Source organism: Sus scrofa, chromosome 1 (genome assembly GCF_000003025.6).
Source record: "Sus scrofa isolate TJ Tabasco breed Duroc chromosome 1, Sscrofa11.1, whole genome shotgun sequence".
Classification (NCBI taxonomy): domain Eukaryota; kingdom Metazoa; phylum Chordata; class Mammalia; order Artiodactyla; family Suidae; genus Sus; species Sus scrofa.
In genome coordinates this window covers 104,839,811-104,864,159 of record NC_010443.5, presented here as the reverse complement: position 1 = coordinate 104,864,159, position 24,349 = coordinate 104,839,811, and the positions used below count along the sequence as shown (strand labels likewise).

At 37.8% G+C, this 24,349-nt stretch overlaps 1 protein-coding gene across 30 annotated transcripts in view; it reads left to right on the top strand.

Moving 5' to 3' along the window:
* The window catches only part of TCF4 (transcription factor 4), a 361,111-nt gene that overhangs the window by 215,760 nt on the left and 121,002 nt on the right, over nt 1-24,349 (top strand). For 25 of the 30 annotated variants that reach the window (XM_021093491.1, XM_021093499.1, XM_021093435.1 and 22 more), the window contains 2 exons: nt 17,887-18,016; nt 18,528-18,577. In XM_021093491.1, the coding sequence (XP_020949150.1) occupies nt 17,887-18,016; nt 18,528-18,577 (180 nt within the window). The remainder of the gene's footprint in view (nt 1-17,886; nt 18,017-18,527; nt 18,578-24,349) is intronic. The other 5 variants (XM_021093587.1, XM_021093476.1, XM_021093452.1 and 2 more) reach the window with 1 other exon arrangement.

Sequence of the window (24,349 nt, the reverse complement as noted above, 5' to 3'; positions counted from 1 at the left end):
TCAAACTCTTGCCTGCCCACTGAGCCTCCTCTTCCTTTTGAAACCAGGGGCCCGAAACGCATGAAGGAAGTGAACACTCCTTCTCCTGGAGGAGATATTAAAAAGCCCAAAATAGCCAAAGTGGAGGTAAACACAAAACCCCAGAGGACCTTGGTGATACCATAAGAGCTGGCCAGATGTATATGTGTACTGGCTAATGCTGCTGTTCCATGCAGCTTATTCAGTTGCAGTTACATTAATTATTCAGATTTGAATCAGGACAGGTGAAGTCACTGAAAATGTTTCCATTCAATTCAAAGATTATAAGAAAAAAGGAACCATTTCCCCCAAAACAAGTATATAGTGTATTGAAAAACATATCCTGAAATTATTTATATAATAAAACATGTTCTAAAACTCAGGCCTGACATACATGTCTTCTCTTTTGTTCTGTTTTCATTATTTCCCTCCCTGGTAACTGGCCCTTGGTTAATATTCCCTTTGCCCCATCCACAAATTTTTAGCTGATCTTTTCCTGAAAGTTGGTATATTTTATTCCAATCTATCACAACTCTCTCATCCCTTTCTTCACATTCTCAAAGACCTAATGAGATCTCTGAGCCCTGAAGTTTGCTGGACCATTGTCATTTGCATGACATCTCTAAAATCCTTGTTTGAGGTGGGGTGTGAAGCCCGCTCCAAATTAGCTCTTCCTAAGGTACCGACTGAAGTCCTTTGCAGTTTTGCTCAGTTGACGGAATGCTCTTCTCTTAGAACCTAAAGTTGGGATGGGGTCACACGTGCTTGTTCCTTGAGTAGTGTGGCATCCTGCCCAGAAGCCCCATTCTCCAGGACATAGCATGACCAGGACAGGGCTTGGGCTTAGGACAGGAAGCAGCATCTTCACTTCAGTCCACCGCAGGATGCATATAACAAAATCAGATGTTCTGAAAGCTAAGAACGCAGGGCTCTTTTCTCCTGCAGATTGACAGGTTGATGTTTGAACAGTAGCCAAATAACCCAGTTTAGCAAACGGCTGAATTTTGACTTTTATAAACATTTAATGAATACATTTTTATTTATGTCAGCTTTAAAAAATCCAGCTGCTGGCATTTGCTCCCCCATACCTTTTTTTTTTTTTTTTTTTTTTTTACCTGAATGCCCAAATTAGAGTATTTAAATATTTTAGAATTTCATGGCGAGCACCTGTGCCAGCGTGAGGGCGATACGGATGTGCCGGGAGATTATGAGGTGAGTCTTGCATGCTTGCTGGGATGTATGTTTCCTCGCGAGGGCTGTGGTGAACTGCCTACCTGTTCCTGGACCTCATTGAACCTCCTTGCAAAGGAACCGAGCATCGTGGCACAGGGGCGGAGAGGCAGATTTCTGAACTGGTTCTCAGATCAGGTGGGACTTCTGGTTCTTTCTCTGACCAACTGCTTGACCTTTAGTCTAGTGTCTCCCAAGACTTTGTCTCCATGTCAGATTTAACAATTCTGTGACTCTAAAAAAGGGACTGAGTATAAACATTAGAGGAATCTGCAGATTTTAACCCCACTGCTGTTAGGCACGCTGTCAGTTTCTTGTCAAGTTAAGAAATATGTAGAATTTGTTTAGTTGATACATTAAACTTCTGGAACTTTTTTATTATGGAAAATTTGAAATTTGTGCACAAAAAATAGAGAAAATTGCAAAGTGTCCTACCATCATTGAGTTTCTAGAAATGTCATCATTTTCATTCTTTAGTATATAGTATCCCTTCCACTATATGCCTCTAAAACATTTTAAAGCAGGAGTCCCCATTGTGGTTCAGTAGGTTAAGAACTGGGCTAGTATCCATGAGGATGCGGGTTTGATCCCTGGCCTTGCACAGTAAGTTAAGAACCCATCTAATATCCATGAGTATGTGGGTTCGATCCCTGGCCTCACTCAGTGGGTTAAGGATCTGGCGTTACAGTGGGCTGTGGCTTCAGTCGTAGAAGCGGCTCAGATCCAGCATTTCTGTGGCTGTGGTATAGGCCAGCAGCTGCAGCTCTGATTCAGCCCTTAGCCTGGGAACTTTCATATGCTGTGTGCAGCCCTAAAAAAGGGAAAAAAAATTAAAGTAAATCCCAAATAGCGTATTATTTCACCTATAAATATTTCAGGAGCATCTCTAACTAATACACTGCCTCCTTTTCAAAGTGAAGCCACATGCTGATATTAGAGCCAGCAAAACTGTCAATAATAGCAGACTGAGATTTTCCTCCCTTGTCTTGCAAATGGCATTTTACAGTTAGCATGTTTGAATCAGAATCCAAACAAGGTCCACACATGGCACTGGATTGTCACATCTCTTAAGTCTTTTTAAAATCTGTAACTTTCCCCATCCCTCCCGTTTTTCATATTATAACTGGGTCATTTTTCCTGTATAATGTTCCAAATCTGGATTTGGTTGATTGCTTCCCTGTGGTGTCTTTTATCATGTTATTCTATTCTCCACCTCTCCTCTAAATTGGATACTTGGATCTAAAAGTTTCATTAGCTATAGATTCCTTTGTGCTTTTTTCATGGCTTATCTTCTGTGCATCACTTTTCTTCCCATCAAAAACAAATAATATCTGGACATTCCCTTTTCATGATACTTAGATTATCTGTGAAGTCAAGTGCTGCCAGCCTGCTCCCCCTCACCTAAAGTTTCCCATCATCTGTTCAGCTGTTGGTTTTAGGATCTATTGGGGAATATTTTTTTGGAGTTTACAAAATACTCAAGACAAATCAAGTTAATGAAGTTTCTTCTCCTTATTAAATCTTATCTGCAAGGTGATGATCATCTATAATCTATTCCTTTTACATATTTCTGCAGCTTTTTATTGTGTTTTTCATTCTTTCATCTGTCTGAATGTCTAGAATGCCTTGCAAACTAACTCATTTCACTAGATGAATCAAGTGGTTCTACCCTACCCTACTAGTTTATTTGTTCGTTTTGTTTTTTTTTTTTTTTTGCACAGTCCATAAATGAAGCTTATGCTGTATTGTGATTTATCCCCAGTGCTTAGACAGTTCCTGGAAGATGATGATATTATTTATTGAAGGAATAACCTTACAAGTTATCCATGTCCTCTAAACACACTTTTTGTACTCCTTAGATCCACTGGTGAGCCACAAAACACAGTAGGAGCTGGAAACGTGATTGCACTGAAAAAATCTTCTTAGGTCATAATTCCCCCAAATCCTTTAGCCAGTTTTTGCATTTCAGGCAAAGGAACAGAAGTTGCAAGAGCTGTTGTCTATGTTGCTGAAAGGAGGGAGGATGGCAGCTAGTTTTGTGGGTGTTTGAATGGGGACAGATTACAAATGAACAGATAAAAGTAAATATATAAAAACAGGTATGTACATAAATATACATAATCACACACAGCTCACAGCCGTGCGTATATATCCCAGGTTGCCCTGACAATTTTAGAGCTGTATGCTGAAAAACTTAGCGAAACTTTGCTTGGAATGTGGAGCACCCATTTCAGAGCAAAGATCGTGTTGGTTCCTGGGGCAAGTGGATCTTTGTCTCAGTGACATTGAGTGAAACGTGGATGGTTGAACTGTTTTTTATTAGGGATGCGTAAAACCAACTTCAGATAGCTGTAAAAATTAGGTTCAGTTAAGTAGTTGACTAGTCAAAACAACCAAGAATGTTAATAGAGATGATTAGTCATTCTGAGTATGAAAATGCTCTCCAGCAGAAATAGAATTACTGTATGGCATACCGTGGCTAAAGGTCTGTGCTGTCTCTAAGGAGGAGATCTACTAGGTTTGAACAAACTGGACATGTTCAAATACTCATGCTGAACTGGAGCAGACTAGGTGTGAATATTCCAAGGGAGATGAAAACCACTTTTACTTGAAATGGGTTTAGGTGTTGACAGTGTCCCCCAAAGTAATTAAAAGATAATTGCTGTAGCATTTTTTCCCCCAGACTATGCCTTATGAACTTTAAAAGAACAATTTTTGCTACAGTTCCTTAATCAGAGTTCAGGAATTATTTGCATCTTAGGGCATTAGGATGGTGCATGTAGCATGTACTATGTAACCTGCCACGGTGTCTGATCCAGTAATTAAAGAGATGACTATTTCTATAACAAGCACATGCGTGGTCACTTAAAGAAAGGATAAACTATCCTCACATCGGTTCAGGTCAGGCAAATCGCAACACTACAAAATGTTTTCAGAGCTTTTGGAATAACAGAATTTAAGACAAGGGATTACAATCAATCAGTCAATAGCTACCCTTTCTGGAGGGGCAAAAAGGCAAATCCAACACACATCATTGTTAAAGGATTTTAAGCCCATCATATAAATGACTTGCTTCTTTTAGTTTATGTAAGATTTAGAAATTTTAAATAAAGAAAGCCTATCTATGTGGCTAAAAAAAATCTTTGGTTTAAATAATTTTAGAAGTAGCACCTCCCTTCTAAAAACGCTTAAACCTTCCACCTGTTTGTCTCTCAACCCCCATTTAGTGGAAAGGCCTGATTCGTGGTAGGTAAGAAAACCAGTGTTTATCAGTGTGTTTGGCCACTGTGCTTTGTGGAGTGCATGGGGTCCTGAAGGTGTTGCAGCATTGCAAAGCGGGCACCTCTATAAGAAGTTATTTAGGTAACAAAGTCAGTTTAAGATACAGTAGGAAAATGGGAGATTCTGCATGTTTGCTAATCCCAGGCTCTTTTCTATATTTTAGTAGTGAGAAATTTGTAAATTTTGAAAAACTATCATAATCAACATAAGGAAAACTGAAAAGAAAATCGACTTAGCTTTCATACTTTTAAAAATTGGTCAGGTGATTCTTGTCCCTTTAATAGTGACATTGAAAGGTTTGTTATTTTCTACAGAAAGCTCTCAAATATCTATCTGATAAACCTCTGCAGCAGCTTTTCACCTGGACTATGCATGCGTAAAAATAATCAGATTTCTCTTTATCTTGCTATAAACAAAGTTCAAGAAAGATTTCTGAAATGAAGATGATCTTCATTATGCCTTCTCCTAGTACCTAGAATTATCTTGCAGAACCCAATGAAGTTACTCAAGGATGTTATTTATAACAATTGTAGGCAGTGGAATTTGCCAAGATAAATATTCTAATAAACATAATGATTTGGCTAAAGAATTGTGGAAGAATTGTCAAGAATGGTTAAACCTACAGATTCTTTTTAGAATAATTGATCAAACATAATACTTGCTTCTTTTTTAAAAACATGCCTTTACATTAAATGTAAATCTACCACTTATTTAACAAAATTTATGCTAGGTTTTTCTAAATTTTCATAAACACAAGTTGCTATGGACCTCAATGTCCACATATTTTTGTACACTTGTCCAATTACATCCTTAGGGTAAAATTCTAAAATTGAAATTTCGAAGTCATGTGCTTTTAGAATTTTGCTGTATATTTTAAATTGCCTTCCAGAGAGTTTATACCAATTTACATTCTCATTAACTATATATGAAAGTGAACTTCCTCACTGGCAGCTGAAAATTTGTCTTATTGTAATTTGCCAAACATCTTTTCATATTTATTGCCAAATTTCAAATTTATTCTTTCTATAAAGGAATGGCGCATGTTCTTTGCCAACCTATTTAGTTTTTTCTTAATGCAGTCTAAGAGCTTTTTTTTTTTTTACCAAGGGTTTTTATTTCTCCTTTGATTTATTTGTTGCAAAGATTTTTCCAAACTTTTTTTTTTACATCTAATTTTTTTCCATCTTATGTCATATCTAGCAAAGGTCTCTTCTCCTTCAAAAAATTTTTTTTGAAGGAGAAGAGTTAGCTTATTGCTTTGCCAGACAAAGGGGGCCACAGCAGGCTAATGCCTTAAAGACTGTGTCGCTTTGGGAGAAATTAGAAGGTGGTTTTATAGTTTGGAGAGTGAAAAATAGGGCTGTAGACAAGGATCAAGGTAGAAGCAAGCTTGCATTGTTTCTCAGTTGGCATTGAGTGGCCCCAGGACTGGTTCTGGTGGTAAAAATTTTTTAAGTTTATATTTTATTCTGTTGCTTTTATATTTTATCCTTTGCATTTAAATACATTTTGACATAAAGTATGAAGCAAAGATCTACTCAAGTTTTTTGGTCAAATGCTGGACAAATTTTTGGTGTCATGTGTTGAGTAATTACTTGTTTCCTTGTTGATTTCATCTTTATTTTATTTTATTTTATTTATTTTTGGCTGGGGCATGTGGAAGTTCCCAGGCCAGGGATCAAACCTGTGCTACAGCAGTGACAATACTGGATCCTTAACCACTAGGCAACCAGGCAACTCCTCCTTGTTGATTTTTAAATGACACATTGATCATAAATCTCTCTATGCATTTTTCCCTGTTGCTCTGTCTGTCCTTTCTGGCAGCAACACCAGATTGTGTAATTTGTTTTAAGATATATATGTGTATATGTAGTCGGTTTTACCAACTTACTTCTTTGTAAATGTTTTGTTAGTTATAATAATGATGAATTTAGTTTTCCAGAGAAAATTTGGAACCATTTTAGAATCCTGTGTCCTCTCTCTCTGCTTGTTTTTCTCTATTTGGCATTTTGTTTGGATTTGCTTTAAAGTCCAGTTTAATTTTGAGTCATCAGATGACTTTTATGCGTGTACTTTTCTATGAAATACTTGTGTGAAAAGATTAAAGTATGTGGTTCCTTGAAAAATTGTTATGAAATTATTTTGGTCTTTCAGACTTGTGTGTGCTGCTGAATTCTTTCATGATTTTTGTTAAACTGGCTGGTGAACTGATGCAGATAGTGTCATATGCTGAATATCTAAATATAGTTATAATGAGGAATTATGAGAAAACATAATAAAATAGATACCAGTTCTGCATCCTTGGAGAGAAAATGGAATATAGCTGGATACAAACACTCTACAATTGCTATCAGGAAGCTTAAAAATTGCAATCCTGTTCTAATTCTGTAAATTTAGTTGGTTGCTTGGTGCTAAAATACCATTTTTCTTGAAATGACTTCAGGCTGTTTTTAAAGTGACATGTGTAAATATTGAGGAAACTGAAAGATTGGAGACTGGTTAGTTTACCTAGGAAAGATTTCACGGCACAAGTGAGATTTGAATGGCGTTTTAAAAGAGAGAGACTGGTCACTGGCTGTTTAAGTGGAGAAGCAGCCATGGGATTCAAAGATCAGGGCCAGGCATATGTGTGTTTGGACAGACCTGAAGCTCTGGAGCTGGCAGTGGCTGGAGATGAGGAGAGAGGCGAAGGCAGGCAGGAAAGGCCCAGGTTCCATGAGATTCTCACTGTCCTGAGCCTGAGTTGAGGGTAGTCTGAGATGGCTAAGAACGTTCTGAACCTCCTGTGCCTAGGACAGCGGCTGGCTCATAATGTGTGGAAGAAGAAAGGACTGAAAGGTAGGTTGGGGCTCAATTAGATGCAGGGTGGGAGGGTCAGAGGATGGATATTTGCAAGCTCCGAAGGATTTTCTGCCAAGAGAACAGGAGTGTTCATCTTTAAATTCTGACAGCAGGATGTGAACATGGGGGGCTGGGGTGAGGGGGAGAGTAAGGTGGAAAACAGGCATCCATAACATTTCCTGACCTTTTTACCATGGCCGAATAATTGAGCCTTTGAGGATGTGTTCTATAGAAGCACCAAACCTTGATCGTAGAAAAAGAATCAGCGAACTCTGGCCTGGAGCCAATCTGGCCCACAGCCCATTCTTACAAATAAAGTTTTATTGGGACATGGCCTCACCTGTTCATTTACATATTGTGCATAGCTGATTTGGTGTCACAACCATTGAGATGAGTAATTACAGAAGAGACTACGTGGTTGGCAAAGACTAAAATAGTTACTCTCTGGCTCTTTAAGAAAATATTTGCTGACCTCTGTCTTAGAACCTGGTTCTTAGTAGTTGGTGGTGCCATCTTGGAAAAATTAACACAGTCAGAAGAGTTGAGACAAATTGTGCCTGGGTTGTCTAAGAAAGATCAGGCCATGTCACTTCCTATGAAAAAAATATACCAACATTCTGTACTGTATTGAAGCCCCGTTTTTAAGTCATTCCTTGATTGTCTTATTTCTATATCTAGTTCTGTCTCCATTTTTTGTGGCCATTTCTCCCAGCTGCCCTGAGTACCTACCATCTTCTAATCCTATCTGACTCATTCTACCATCCATAGTCAAGAAATTGGAATCCCAGTGCTGTCATGTGTAGACCTCCATCTGCCTCTTAAGAAAGAGCAATTTCTCAGCCAGCTGTTCTGAGTTGATCCTAGGCTGTGTCCTATGTATGTTTCCCCAAAATAACCCTCCTCTTCAAAACTCTCCACATTCCTTTTTCTCACTGTGTCTTTGTTCCTCTCTCCTGCAGTGTCTTTTCTGCTAGAGGCATGTGATAGCACTGAATCTGTAACCCTAGGCAGTGCCTGCATTAACCCAGCCGTTCCAGATTCTCTCTGGAACCTTGCCTTTTGGGGAGAATGATCAACCATTTGACAACTCTCCATGTTTAGGGAAGTCCAGCCATTGTTCAACCAGACCAATCACAGATAAAAAACATGCAAACCTTCATGCATGTAAGATGAAAATACAGCTGTGTTTCTTCATAGGCTTTCCAGATTCTGACTCTTCAAATATATATATTAATATACAAATATATATTTTAATATATATATATAAATATATTTACATATATATCTTTTGTCTTTTTAGGGCCGCAGGTGCGGCATATGGAAGTTCCCGGGCTGGGGTCGAATCAGAGCTGTAGCTGCTAGCCTAACCCACAGCCACAGCAATGCAGGGTCCAAGCTGCACCTGCAAACTACATTGCAGCTCACAGCAACAACTGGATCTTTAACCCACTGAGCAAGACCAGGGATTGAACCCGAGTCCTCATGTATCCTAGTCAGGTTCTTTACTGCTGGGCCATAGTGGGAACTCCTCTTCAAATATATTTTAAAGGCTGAGAGAATAATTAGAAAGCAGCAGCCATTTTGTGGGAAAGATTTGATGAGCCTTTTGCATATGAAGAGTCAAATTTTAGGTTTTCCCTGGAGCATTCATGAGCTCGGTGGTATTCTTAAAGACCACTCTAGAGGAATAGGAGAAAAGCTAAGAGGATTGAATATGCAGGTGTAGGAGTTCTATGTCTACTAGGATAGAGATGGAGAAGTTATCTTCATAATGGGAACCTTTGAAATCATGTAAGCATATTAGTAGTTAATTAATTGACTACTAATAAGTCCATCTGGCATTTATCGAGGGCATACTATGTCTCAGGACCTATTGTGCTAAATGCCAGAAATACGAAGATGACTGAGGCTCGTTTTCTGCCCTTGAGGAACCGCCAGACTAGAAGGGAGAAAGCAGATGCATGAACACCTACTTGCCATTCACCGTGATAATGTTAGAACAAGTGGATTTTTTCAGAGGAAGTGCAAGGAAGAGTCTAGAAGGAAGAGGACTGACACTTGAGAGGGCTAAGATAAGAGAAGACTGGGGGGAAAGAAAGAACAGCAAAAAGGAAAAAGAACTTGAACTTCATTAGAGAAGATGATTGAACCACACTATGGAAATCAGAGTTAGAGACAAGAGGTTAAAATCAAGGTTAAGGCCAAGAGGCTGTGGAGAATCAAGGATAGTGGGTGATCTCACATGGAAGAACTGGGATTTCAGTTGTTCAAGAAGGAATATTGTTTTACTGCCTCACCCTTCTCAACCTAGTACAAATTTGAATGTATGTGTATGGTTTGTGTGCAATAAGATATCATGTCGTATCCTGACTTAACATAATCATGTTAACATAATTCATGTATAGTAAAACACTTTATGTATACAATATATACAACACTACTTGTCAGTCATTCAAGCTCAGAAGCGATAGGAATTTGCTGAGCACTTTATGTTACCTAAGTAAATTCTTACGAGAAATCATATTATTATAATCCCAACATTTTCCCTACAGGGAACCCAAAGCCTGTACAGGGTTATCCAGGACTATGGATATGAGGCACTCGTACCCAGCCCTGCCCTGCATGGCTGAGTTTAGAGGCGCCATTGGACTAAGACTAAGAGATCAGCCTTTGGTGTTAAGATGAACTGAAGAGAAACAGACTGACTCCTTTTCACGGTGGGGGTGAGGCCAAGAAAACCCGAGTGCACAGAATAAAGGGAGGCAGTGTGTGGGGTAGAGGCCAAGCACAGGCTTTGAAGTCAAGCCTAACTGAATTTCCCCCTCAACCCCACCCCACCCCGGCTCTGCCACTTACCAGCCACATGGTGTTGATCAGGCCAGGTTTCCACCCTGAATGTCCCTGTATGTCCGGGGCTGGGTCCAATCTTCTGCCTTGTTGCACTTACATGTAGAGGATCTGTAGTCATGCTTGGCTTTTCAAATGAGCTGCTGCTACCACTGGACCTGTTTGCGTTGCGACCACTGTTATTCCACATCCCCCTCCTCCTCCTTCTCTCTTGTTATCACTGCTACTGTGTCTACTACTATTACTATTATTCGCAGCAACAGTAGTTGGAATGGACTAATGGACTAGATTTATGCCACAACAACAGAACAAAACCCAGAATAGTTAAGTCCTCAATTTGATCAATAGCAACAGTTGTTTTGTGTTCATTTCAGTGTTTCATGAGCCGTTGCCATGGCAGGTCTCTGTGCTAGGGACAATGGGGCCTTAAAACAGAGATAAGTCATTGCCTCTTTTTAACCAGCATACAAACTAATTTGGCCTTCATGCCACACATGCTTGGAAGAGAACTTCAGGAGGTAATCTGTCAATGCACACTGAACATAGGCCCTCTTGTAGCAGGAGACTGCTGTAGCTTTGGGAGGGTAGTCAGGACTTAATTTCATGATGATTTGAAGACTTCATTATGCATTTGCTGCTTCTGCAGATAACCCCCATTTCCTCATGCCATATAGTGAGCTGTTGCCTTATGTACAAGTTGAGATAGTTGCCAGTATCTTGGTTTTAGTAACCCTCAAGTCCTTGGCCATTCGACTTTATATGAGCACCTATTTGAGGTGCTAGGTCAGCAGGATGAGTGAATGAACTTCTGGTCCCTGTCTTCTGGGAGGACTGTCTCTACATGAAAATGGGTTTTATAGATTGGTGTTCTGGGAGGAGGGCATTTACAACACCCTTGAAGTGGAACCTCTCCCACCCAATATGGAGAAGACTGACATGCGACAGTTTGCTCTTCCTTTATTTTACTAAAATAGCAAGCTGGCCAAATATACTTTTCAGCACATTTATTATAGCCACATGTTTATATTTATAGGAGAAATGGTGCTAATTCCCTAGTATGTTAACAGGTCTTATTCAAATTTGTTCTATTTTTACTTTGGAACAAAATTGCTGAAGAGAAACATTTTAAGGCAAGTAGTGATTACAGCATACTTATCAGATTATATATTAAATAAACTTCCTGAACTGAGAAGGAGTAGAAACTGAAAAGCAGGTAGTTGTCTTAAATTGTATATTGCTAATGTAAATTTCTTCAAATCCACTTCTACTGTAGGTTACATTTTACTTTCATGTTTTCTTTTTCTAAATTTCTACCTTCTCATTAACAAAGGTAATCCTCTTTTTAATATATAGTAGATGACCTGGGATTCCAAAATGGTTTTCCATACACCAAGGAAAGTCCTCCTCATGTTATTGTATGCAATAAATAATGTTGTTTTTTCTTTAATTTGATAGGTAGTCAAACAGGTGAATTCATAATCTTGTCAACCCTTAGGCACTTGTAATTTCCATACCAAAATGCATGAGTTCTTACCTGACTATTACTCTGTTATACATTAAGTAATAGTTACTATGGCAACCTTTGCATCGCATTAGAATACTTAAATATGAAGTGTTGTGTGTCTCTCTGGGAAAAGACAAGATATTTGCATTATCAAATGTTTGGTGAAATATAATCACTCCTAAAATGAATAGTTTTGTTCAAGGTCATTTGAGTTCTTTGGGAGTTATGCAGATTTACAGCCAAAACTATGAAGGGCATTCATTTATTTTTTGTGATGTCGTGGGGGAAGCAAAGATTGGCAAAATTAGTACTTGATAAATACTGTAATGTCCACTCGGTGCCTGTAATTGGCCTTGCAAAGGGAGAAACAAAATTGAACCATATTTGATGTCATTTTTCAGTGGCTAATGCAGGAGTAAGAATCTGAATTTAACCTCACATGATCGATCAAATTCTGTCAAATATAATACATATTTTTGCATATCCAGTCGGTTAACTGTGACTAGTTTTGATTTCACGAATAGTTGAACTAACAATAGCAGTTTGCTCAAGCTTGCAAGAGCAAGATGAAATGAGCCGTTGACGTAATCCTTGTGGTACTTCCAGGAAAATGGCCACTTAAGCTGAAATTATCGAGATTGATCATTGGCCAGATTTTTTAAATTAAATATGGAGGAAAACTAGCCATTTCTTGTTGCCAGCAGAGCTATGGGCCACAAGGCTATCATCACTGTTTATATAGACTGCCATATTTAACTCTCTCTGGTTTCATAGTGACTTTTCAAAATTATTATCTCAGTATATACTTTTCATCTGAAAGTGATGTAGGGGACATGACAGTCATTCACAACTTTTGAGGGCTCTTTTAAATAATGATCAGCGGCTGGTAATACGACCATGAATTTGGGGAAGGAGAGTGACTCTGTGCTGAACTTCAGTTCTGCTGGACATTGTACATATGTTGTTTCATCTGCTTCTGCTAACTCTGTGATGGAACATTTATTATTCCCTTCTTACAGAGGAGGAAAGCATGTTTTTGAGCAGTTGGATAACCACCTGCCGGTCACATTGCATGTATACGCCTCTGAACTTGAGTTCCACCTATCTGTCTGACCTCAAAGCCCTCTATCGTTCCTTAAAAGACTTGGTTTCAACCTTGGACTTGTCACAATGCGCATTATACTTTTAAAGTAGAAATAACAAACCCTGACAAAAGGCTAATTTCAATCATTTGCATTTCTCTGCGGCTCAATAGCAATCTATAAAGTCCCTGTCTCGAAAAGTTATCTATCCTTGCCATCTTATCTTTCTGAGTTTCCCAAGTCTTCTTTTGTTGAAACCAAGCTTAGGACCAAAATCAAAATAAACTATAAAGGGGCATTCCTGTACCTTCAGGTATCAGGAATAAAGACATGCTAAAGACTTCAGTTTTGAGCTTTGAAGTTCAAAAGTGGACAGGTGGAAATATTGCGTTCTTACATTGCCCTTTGGTGCGAGATATCTTCTGGGTTGCAGAGTAAGTGCCAACAGCAGCAAAATTATCACCCCCTCCTGCTACCATAGGAAGTCAGCAATGGCCCTTCTGTGGTCAAAATGGCAAATTCAGCAGCAGCTATTTGACAGGGATTTGCAAAAACTTCCCCATGGCTGTTAGGAATCTTATTCAGCACTGTCTTTGAAAACCCAATTCTGTGCAGGATTAACTATGTAGAAATGACCTCAGTTGTGATTAAAAAAAAAAAAAGTTTTAAAAACAAATCTCATTTATGATTTTTCTCAATGTGTATTCTGCACTTAGCGCTACAGCTTGGTAGGTCCCTATACATAATATCCTGCATTTTAAGTTTTAGAGCAGTTCAGAATTTTATTTCCATATTAAGGTAGAGCCATCTAAAATTCCTGGCTATAAAGAGTCAGTTCGCCATACAAAGCCACTATACATCACTTAGGTTTGTGATGAAAGAATGGAATTGCAGCTGTGTGAGTACTAGAATACCCAAACATGAATTAGACTCACAAGCATTTGGCAATAGTTCAGAAAAGGAGCTTAATCTGGTTTCATCTGAGACTGCTTTTCTCTGTTCTACAACATCCCCCCAAGATGTTGTGTCTGATATCGGATCACAACGTAATGGGAGTGACGCAAAATCAGAGAAAAGCCCTAAGAAACCAGGGGCACGTTTGATTTTCCCCAGAGATTTTTTTTTTTTTTCCTCCTACTTCTTTTTTTTTTTTCCCCCCTCTCTCCCAGATTCCAACTCTGAAATTCAAGGTCATTCACCTATTAGATGAATTAATTATAAGCCAAAAAGCAGCATTCATCATACTCTGATCTCACTCCTATCTATAATTAAGGGTAAATATAATCTTCCCTTTTAGAAATGTACCCACCCACCCATTACATTTAAAGCGCTGACTGAAATGAAATAATGGTTCAGCGCAAGATGATTTTAGTTTAACAAGAAAAAAGTTGATAATTTAAGCTCGAAGCAGTTAGTTCTATTTTTGATTACCATTCAGTTATAAATCTAATTTGAGATATATGCTGCTTTTCTGTTACCCAAGTTTAATTCATGGTTTGCATTCTTGGTTGCATAAGCAAAGTTCGGTGGTTGATCAAGGATGTTAAAAAGCTCCCCCACAAAAGCAGTGGGGAGCACGGTTGCAAATGTGTTAGAAAGATAGTCTGAGATCCAGATCTGATGTGAAACAAACAAAACGTCTCCTTCAAAGGGCCCCTCACAGAATAGCTGCATTTGGCATTTGAGTGGCTGTGTTGGGACTGGCTCTTTGCTGAAGAGTTGATTGCAGAGGGTGGACCCCCAAATATTTAAATCTAGTTGACAAAGTCAGTGTATTTTATTCTTTGGTTAAGGTATTTTTTAAAATGTCTTAAAATTGTTGGTCTTTGGAAGAAAATGAGTGAATAAGGGGAAGAGATCAGAGCATCACATTGCAGACAGTTAAACAAAATGCTCAATTCTGGCTTTAAGATTTACAGGTTAGTTCTGCGAGACACCACATCTTGCTTCCCGTGTTTCCTGGCAGACGAGGGCGGCTCTCTACTGGGACCCAGCGTAACCGCAGGCCGTGAGCTTGCACAATGTGAAAAACCTTAAAACCCTTATAATCCTATTTAAGGCAAAGATGAATTTGCCCACTTTGAAAGTAGACTTTAGCTTTTCTAACTTAACTTTTAAGTATAAATTTGTTTTCATATGTATATATATGTGTGTGTGTATATATGTATGTGTGTGTATACATATGTATATATACATATGTATACACACATGTATATACACATGTAGGTAAATTCATATATAAAGGAATGCCTCATCTATTTCATGAAATATTTAATTTACCTCATTAAATTGAATGCCATTAACTTTTTAAAATTCATAAACTCAGGCTTTCAGTGGGTGGAAAAATTTTATCTTTCTCCTTGCTAAAGAGCTAAATGTATGACGTGAAGGCCAAACAATAGTAAATGGTCATTGTTCGTTTTACAAATGTATTCCACAATAAGAACACATATATTTTTATCTTAATTTTCCCTAGAGGAGGGTGATTAGGGCCTCCCTTAAGTGTGAGGAAATGCTTATTTTTGTATGCTTTAGAAGAATGATTCTATTGTCCGAGTGAAAAAGAAAAAGGAACAAACAGATCTAAAAAGAAAGAGGAATGTGCTTTGTCGGGAAAAAAAAAAAAAATTAGCAGGAGTCCTTAAATGTCTGAAGTTCTGTCTGCTCTTAGCCAGTCTTGTGTCCCAATACATGGTTTACGTGGCTGCCCACGTGAGAGTTGGATGTGTGATTTCTTTACAACTGGCCCATGAAAATGACTTTCTCTAAAATTAAAAACAATAAGGTCAGCCACAGGCAGTGAGCTGTCTAGTTATCATTTGATATTTTTTACAGCTCTTTTGTGAATGCTGCTCAAACACAGTATAGCAAGCCTGTTTGTTTTTATGTTGACCTATTGAATGCATCTACTTTCTTGGGAGTGAAAACCTTTGCCACCAGGACCAACAAGAATTAAGCAATGGTTAAGCTCATTAAAAAGACAAGCAAGCATTTCACCCTATCCGCTCAGCCCTTTGTGGAATATTTTGTATAATTTTAGAATCTGAAAAATGGAGGAATAAGGGTAATGTCTAAAAGACAAAGTTATCAGTAACATCATTTTCAAACTCCTCTTTCCAGTGAAATGAAGACTCCTTTGTAGACTTACCCCACTCTGAAGAGGTTGTGATTTAAATCATTTACGGCTTTATTGATGGAAATTTCAAGGAAAACTTGGACTTAAGTAAATGTAGACTTTGTTAACAAGATTTATCAAGATTCTAAAATCTTTAAATGCCACTCCTAAAGTGGTAAAAGAAACCATTTGATGTTCTACTGTTGGATTCTTGATGTGTAGAAAACTCTGTATTTTAGTTTTTCATTGCCTTTTGATACCTTACCTAAATTTGGAAGAGGCAGTCATTGAACAGGCAGATGTCAGTTTTTTGTCTGGTAAGTGATCCGGTTGGATCAGGCATTTGTGTGGTAAATATTAAGATATTTGAAATGAGTTTATACTGCAAATGTCCTTCCAGCCTAAAATCCCATCCCCGAAGTTTTATTTTAATAACGTTTATTATGTGTCCCTTGAAGAAGTCTTAAACTGGCAGCAGTGAAAGGCAAGCTTGTCAGTAGCTGATTAGTCCTTTAAATATTACTCATCCAGCACTCACAAAAATCCATCGGAATAGAGAGGTTCTCTTTATGATATTTGGCTATATGGCAGTGAAAAGGGGAGGTTTGAATTTTTGATTTTCCAGCTTATGGGTCATATTTGACCAACTGCTTTCACTAGAAGACATGCCACTTTGTTGAGCTATTTAGGAATCAAAAAGACTGTCTTAATTTAAAACAAGGACCCTTTGTTTTAGTTGGTGACTGCCTTCTGAAATTTTTCAGTTCTCAGCGGGTTAACCAGGGAACAGGGGCAGAGTCATAATTGGCCTATTTAGAGTATTTTGCATGTGAATAGTGTGTTAGTGAAGCATCCCTAAGTCTGTTGTGAGTGACATGGTGATTAGAATTTAGATTAGGGAAAACACATTCTGTACTTTATCAAGGACAGTAATTAGTTCAGTCAGTAAAAGTTGATTACAAGTAACGATAAAGTTAGATTTTTTAGTACTTAATTTTAAAATTTCTTTATTAAATAGTAAATATGTTCTTAATAGAAAGGGTAGTCTCTACCCTGGTTTTCTTGCATATCAGAATAATTAAAAGAACAATGTGTTCAATGCAGAGTATAATCAGGCGATTTATATATTATGGGTAAGTTTTTCCGTAGTTTTTAGAAAATGGAATATTATTATATCATCTTTCCTCTGTCATCCTTTTTGGAAAGTTTAGTAATTTGTCACGCCATGATAAGTTCATGATATTTGTGGAAGTTTTCTAGCATTCAGGTAAATGTTGAATCTGTGGGGATGTGTTTTAGCTTCTTCTGATAGCCCTCCAGAGGGCATTCTGAGGTCCTGTAAACGTGTTCCTGTTAGGAACAGGATAGAAATGCCTACTGTTTCTATAATTTTGGAAGCTAATGTGAGGATGTGAATTTCCTCCTGGTTCGATTGGCGTTGTCTCTTCTGGGGGTGCCGTGTGAATTCGGGGAGGGTCACGCTGTGCGGAAGCAGAGAGGCAGAGTTCTCCGTGGAAATGAGCATTTTACCCTCTCCCCCCCATGTGAGCTGTGTGTTGGGGGGGAGTTGTGTGTTTTCGAAAAATCAGATTCTTCCTGGTTCTTGCTAAGGGAAGGGCATGAACAGTTCCCAGATATGAGCCTAACTCTAGATAAAGGAAGTATTAGCTTCCCACCAATGCCCTTTTCTTATAAAAATGAAGATCTCTGTGGTTTTCAAAGATGAAAATGCTGTTTAAAGAGAACCACCGTCTGCCTTCCTCTCCAGAGTAAAACACCCCCAATTCACAAACTTTGTGAGAGCTTCTTAGACGGCTTTTCTTTTCGTTGTGTTGGGTTTTAATTGTCTCAGCTTAGCAGATGCTGTTTCCTTTATTGCGTTGGTTTAAGTACTAACAATCAGTTGGGGGGGGGTGAATGTAAAAAAATTAACCTTATATGTTTGTGTTTCCTTTTTAACCTTTTAGCAGAGTCTCCTTGGAGGTGACATGGATATGGGCAACCCAGGAACCCTTTCGCCCACCAAACCTGGTTCCCAGTATTATCAGTATTCTAGCAATAACCCCCGGAGGAGGCCTCTTCACAGTAGTGCCATGGGTAAGGTATTCCTCTGTTTGAATGCCCGAGTGATTAGTAGTAGTCTTTTTCTTCCTTTCTTTCTTTTTTAATACCACCCTCTCAATCTGTCCTCATCCCACCCCACCCACCCCCCGGGAAAAAAAAAAGCAAAACATAAAATTTTGCTTAACTGTCAAGCTCATGACTCCCCACACCCCCGCCCCCCAGTAATACTTTGGGTGGATATGTTAACAACTTCGAGGAGCAGGAGAACTATTTGGGTGTATGCTCGCTTCTCATTTTCTCTTGGCTGCCCATATAAGGAACCTCTTTTAAAAATCAAAGCATTAAAAAGTGAAATCTCCTCATTTTTATGAAAGAGGCAGAACTTGATTTCTGCCAAAAGAAAAGACGATGGCGGTACCGACGCTTCGCTAAAGTAACGCTTTAAGAAAATCTGGTCTAAACCTAAATGGCTTCGTGGGGTAATCGGTTTTAGTTAGGAGTGTGGGCATGCAGGGGACCTCACAGCCTCCTCATTTTCTTTCAGAGGTACAGACAAAGAAAGTTCGAAAAGTTCCTCCAGGTTTGCCATCTTCCGTAAGTACGGCTTGTTTCTGCCTGGTATTATTGTTTATTTTGCTCTGCTTTGTGTTGATGCGAAGGAGATAGGAGCACATGAGGTTCCATCCTCCAGAGCAGCATGTTTATCTAGAATGTGGATGAGGTAGGGATAACCCCTACCTCCAGCCACCTGACCCCACGTTGCAGTGATTAATTGCACATCCTGGGAGACAGGGTGGTTGTGTTGCTATTCAGCAAGCTAAGCTCTGAAGAGAGACTTGAAAAGGTGCCTGAAGTTCAAGGAGTTTTACCTGCACAGAGCTTTCCGGAGAATGAGTATTAGTTTCATGTGTTGGTTAAATTCTTTGTCGGTATTATGATGATTTATGGATTTGCATGCGAAAGGAGATTTGTGGAGAGGATTTAGGGAAAATTTACATGGGTTTCAGCCCAGAGTGCAGGGTGAATGTCTCTATTTTCTAGAGAGGTTACTGGAGGGAGGCTGCAAAGGTAGCTGCATCAGTAGCCATTAGTGTCTGGAATCCCAGGTGGTAACTAGAAGAATCCAGCTGTAACCAAAGGCATTCTGGGTCTTTTTAAAACCTGGAGCTATAAGCAGGAGTTGCTGCAGTCTCTGCAGTTGACAACATAGCAAAAGTTGGTTGTGTTCACAGCTGAATACATGATAGCTTATTTTCAATTCTTGTATAAGAATATATCTTCTTATATTCAAATTCGACTTCCCAAATGATTTTCCTTAATTTTGCTTAGAACTGGTCTCTTTCTAGTAATTTCCTCCCTGGAAAATATGAAAATATAGTAGAATAAAAATACGAATTTCCCTCTTCTTATTTCCTCTTTACTTTCTCTTTCTCCTTTTTTGGTTCTCCATTCCCTCCTGTGATATATTTATATACATAGTTTTAGTTTAATTTAATTCTGTGTTCTGTAGGGCACTAGTATTCTTTGAAAAGAATGCTAATGAGGCTTATCATAAGTTCTTGTACTCTTAAATAAAATCATATTTGGATTTCTGAAAATAATATTACCAATCAGGGCTCACATATTAGTTTTATTTCATTTTTAATAAATTAGGGGAATAATAGGTTTTGCAAATGTGCTAAGATTAGATTAACCCAAACACCTGTGTGTTTGACTTGATTTCAGTTCAAGCTCATCCAAAAAATTATTAAGCGAATATATCAGAAGAAGACTTATCAGGGGGGAAAAAAAACAAATTTTGTATGCTGATTATCATAGGCTTGGTAATGTTGAAGAAGCATCACAAAATTACCATTAAATATAGAAAAATATGTGTAAATAAAACTGCCAGTGGTGTACAAAATAGTCACTTTGGACTACCAATAAGTCACTTAAAAACATACTGAGTGATTTATTCTTTGAATTTCTGTGTTGTCTTGAAATTGGCTAATATCCCCTCAGATTTCTATAAGCGTGTTTTAGGCTTGAAGTTTGTGGTAGATTTAAAGTAGATGAAACTTTAGCTTTTAATAGCTTTTATGACAACTCCAAATGATGTAGTTCTTGCAGCTGTTTACATTTTAAACATGCCTGAGGCTAATATGGACAGTATTAAATACAAGAAGTGGACCTTTGAATGTTGGGAAATGATAGCATAAGTCTTTGCTATAAAAGCCATGCAAAACTTAAAGCTGTAGTACCCCATTTATGTCCTGTATTCAGATAAACTTAGTTTATTTTTTCCAATGCTAAAATTATGCAGAAATTGGCACAATTTTGAAGGAGTGCTTTGGTGTGGCATTAGATAGTCTCAAAATGCTTAATCCTTGTCAACAGCAGTTTCTCATACTTAAATTATAAATTTTTATAAGTTTTTCTGTAGAGTTCACGGTCACCAAAATTTCTCTGGTGTAGTTTTTTTTTGTTTTGTTTTGTTTTTGTTTTTCTTTTCCATTGCTGTTAAGACAAATATGTATTGCTGGTACATTGTCTTATGTTCAGAAATATAAAAGCGTATCTCCCTTTCTTCCCGGTAAATCTGGAATGGGAAATTTAGTTTGTATTATTTAATTTCAGGCTTTTGATGGTCATTTTAGGATTTCCTCTTCTTAGAGAATTTATGTTGGCTTCAAGATTTAATGGTCCTTATGGAACATTTGGTAAATAGAGCCTCTTTTTTAAAAGACAAGCAGAAAAATTCAGTTGAAATGGAAATTTTATCCTTATTGTTTTTTGATTTTTTGTTTTCTTTGTTTTAAGCAAGAAGAATAAGTTAGTTTGGTTGATTTTAGAATTTATCATCTATTTATTGTCATTACTTAAAAAAATCTCAGCTCTCTTTTGAGAGCAATTTAACGTAGTTTATATTAGCTTTGTTGTATGAATTGTATTGCTTATTACTCATAACAGAATCCACATGCCTTACCACTGCCCACAGTATTTATTTCAGTTTGATCTAAAGAGACAATCTGTATTAGACACTGTAACACTTTTGCCCCAGTAGATCTATATTTTTATATTTAGACCTCTGCCAGGCATAGTCTTCTTTTAAGCTCCAATAAACTTATGAATTTTTATCAGATAAGAAATACTTCTAAAACTTACTTCACTATGTATGAATATTTTTAAGACATCTAAGTAGTTAAAAACATTGGGATAGTAAAAGGTTTCTTTTGGAGTGATTATGACTAGATGAAGACATTTATATGTTTTCTTCAATACATATTGACCATGATCAGTAGTAATAAACCTGTCACAATCTGTTCTGTCAACTCACTTTTCCCCCCTTCTGTTTGTTAAGGGCCCTTTCTCTCCCTTAACATAAACGCAGAAAATGTAAATGGTAACGTCTGTAATCAGATATGATTTATGGCACAACTAGAGTGCAGAGGCTGGACTTCGCACCACCACTAGGCTGGATCTTCACAGGAAATCAAGAGAGGGAGAGGCTGGCCTGGCCCTGTTTTTGAAAATAACTGCAGCATCTGTGGGAGAGAGGAAAACATAAGCCTGGCCCAACATCATGCCATGGATCTGGCAGGATTCTTGAATGTGTTTGTACTGGGCACTGCACCTAGAGACCTCGAGTCACTGTGGAAGCCAGGCAGTGATAGGATGGCGGGAGAGCCAGCCCGCGGGGTCACCACGCACAGGCGCAGTGGAGGGAAGGAAGACTGTCCCTCGGGAGCACAGAGGCCTGTAGTTAGGGCTGGGGTGATGTTTCGTTAAAGGAGGCACTGCGTGAGATGACAACTATCTAATTGCCCACAAGAGCCCTGCTTGGCATTGCAGAACTTTGCGTGTTCCCTCTTCCCATTTGAGGATGTTGCTCTTTGGAGCCACAGTTCAATTTCTTATAGCCCTCATCTTTTAATGAGACCTTAACAATACAGCTTTGTGCTTTGTGGACGCCAGGTTTTTTTTTTTCTTTCTTTCTTTTTTTTTTATCTTGCCTATCTAATTCCTTGCCTCTGCATGTGAACTTCTTGTTTGTTTGATTTCTTCGTCTTGGGGTTTTCCTTTTGGAAGCCATGTATTGCCTTAAACTTAGTATTTTTCCACTTTACTGCTCTGTCCAGCAAATTTCATCGCTTTGGACAGCCTACTTGTCATATGTATTGAATCATGAATTCATACAGAGAAAAATATACCAAGTTCAATCACATATTGGAAAAATGATCCATGATTCTTAGAAATGAACGTGGAAGCATTAAAATCTAGAAAGCAAAAACAAAAACAAAACAAATCGGTGTTGTGCTGTTTAAAAAAATTTTTTTTCCAAACACACATAAAAAACACAAACACCAAAATAGTTTTTCAGAACCTCTCGTGCGCACCAATATGTAAACATGTAAAACCTTCATCTTATTATTTGGAATGTTTCAAAATGGTATACATTAACCAGAAACTATTACCAACTACAGCCACCCTACTTCAAACATTCATGGAATTTGTATCCACTTCTAATTCAATTTTGTAACTGCAGTGACAGTCTTACTATTATTCCTAGTTGGAACCCCTGGAACTTCAAAGTTCTCTGAAAATAGGAAGTTTTATCCTCAGAAATCATCTGTGACCGCACTTGTTATGGGTTATCTTTTTTCCAAACTGTACTTTTCAAGAAAGGATTTTTCTGTGTTAAACTGCCTTAGTTTTTTGCCTGGCCCTTGTTTTTAAATTCAGGTGGATCTAACAAGCTTTTATTAAGTGACCAGAGATAATTTTGAACGCATGAATTTTAAGGACAACAATCTCAGCTATTGAAAAGAGTCTAAAACAAGATTTGGACCCTCCAAGAAAATTTAAGATATGAATTAATCATTAGGTAAAGTTGAAAAATGAAAACTCAGTGTATATGAGGCACTACACATTTTTATCAAATTTTTAAAGGAGAGAATTCTTAAATAAAGTCTTAAAGTCTAGATGAGACTTTATTTTATGGAAGAGATTATTAGACCCATCAGGAAAAGTTAGATCATGCTGATGGCATCAACTGTTCTGTAGATTTTCCATTGTATAAAAAACTTCATATTTGAAGGTTGCAAACAGGATATTGAGTTTATACTCTAATCTATTTTAGGAAAAAAAACACGTTTTTTTCCTCAAAGGCTTGAGGAAATCACAAACAACTTAAAAGAGAAGTTGGTAATTGTTGTTTTTTTTTCTTTTTCTTCTGTTTTTTAAGACCAGAAGTTACATAGGATTGAAAAATGCAGTACTTAAAATACCTTATTTCCCCCATCACTTTTGAAAGTGATCTTAAGGAAATCATAATGATGCTTTTCATGTGAACAAAATTTAACTTGGGTGATAATAAAATTTTTGCTAAAATAGACTTTATGTTGATTCTAATGTGAATTAAGTATCAGCCACCTGAGCTCCATTCTCTATAGAAAAGTCTAGAAGAAGTGTGATAAGATATAAAAGGAGGGGCTTCTTCAAGGTTTATTCCTAGAAAGGTGGATACTTTGTGGAGAAGTTTAACTGTAGGTATTTACATTAAAATATTAGGATAGATCGCAATAGTAACTTTACACTCAGTGTACCCATTTTCCAATTAATGATATTGAAATATGAAGTGTGGATATTAAAATTATTCTTATTTGTCATGAAAATGTATTGGCAGAAAGGAAGTGAAGGATAGGGCAATTAAATCATCCCAAAGAGGACAAAGGTATTATTCACAGAATTTACCTAGAATATGTAACCTGACATTTGGAAACACCTTGAAAGTTGAGAAAATGTTCATCGCAAAGAAAGTATTGACTTTTTTGTTCAGTTAATACTGAAATCACTAAATAAAAGGCTTCCGAAGTTTAGCGTGTACACTGTTTCTTTGAAATCCAATCTAATTTTCTCCACTGCAGTTATAAGTTATAGAAATTATCCCCCCTTTTTTTGAATTGCTGGTTATGAAACAAATATAAGAGACTCTGTATAGTTAAGCTTTTTGGGGGGGTTCTCATTCCATTAAAATATTTCAAAAAGCGTATAAAATTCATGTGACACCTATACCATCAGGCATTCTGTTCTCTCAGGAGTTTTCTAAAAGATTTCTGTATTTTTGTTCAGAATTCCGGAAAAATGAGAGTCCTCTTCCACCATCCTCTCTGTCTTGAAATCCAGTCTTGCTCCCCTGAAAAAGCTGTCTTCTGGTGTGTGCATATTTTAAATATCAAGTGAGAAGACATGTAGAGGAGAGGAGAAACATTTAAGTTAGCTATGGTGAAAGGGTTGTGTGTTTCTGAGGTCTGCTGGGATTATCTTTACACATGAGAGGATGTGTGCGTGAAACACTCCGACAAGACACCACTATCTCGCTCTCTC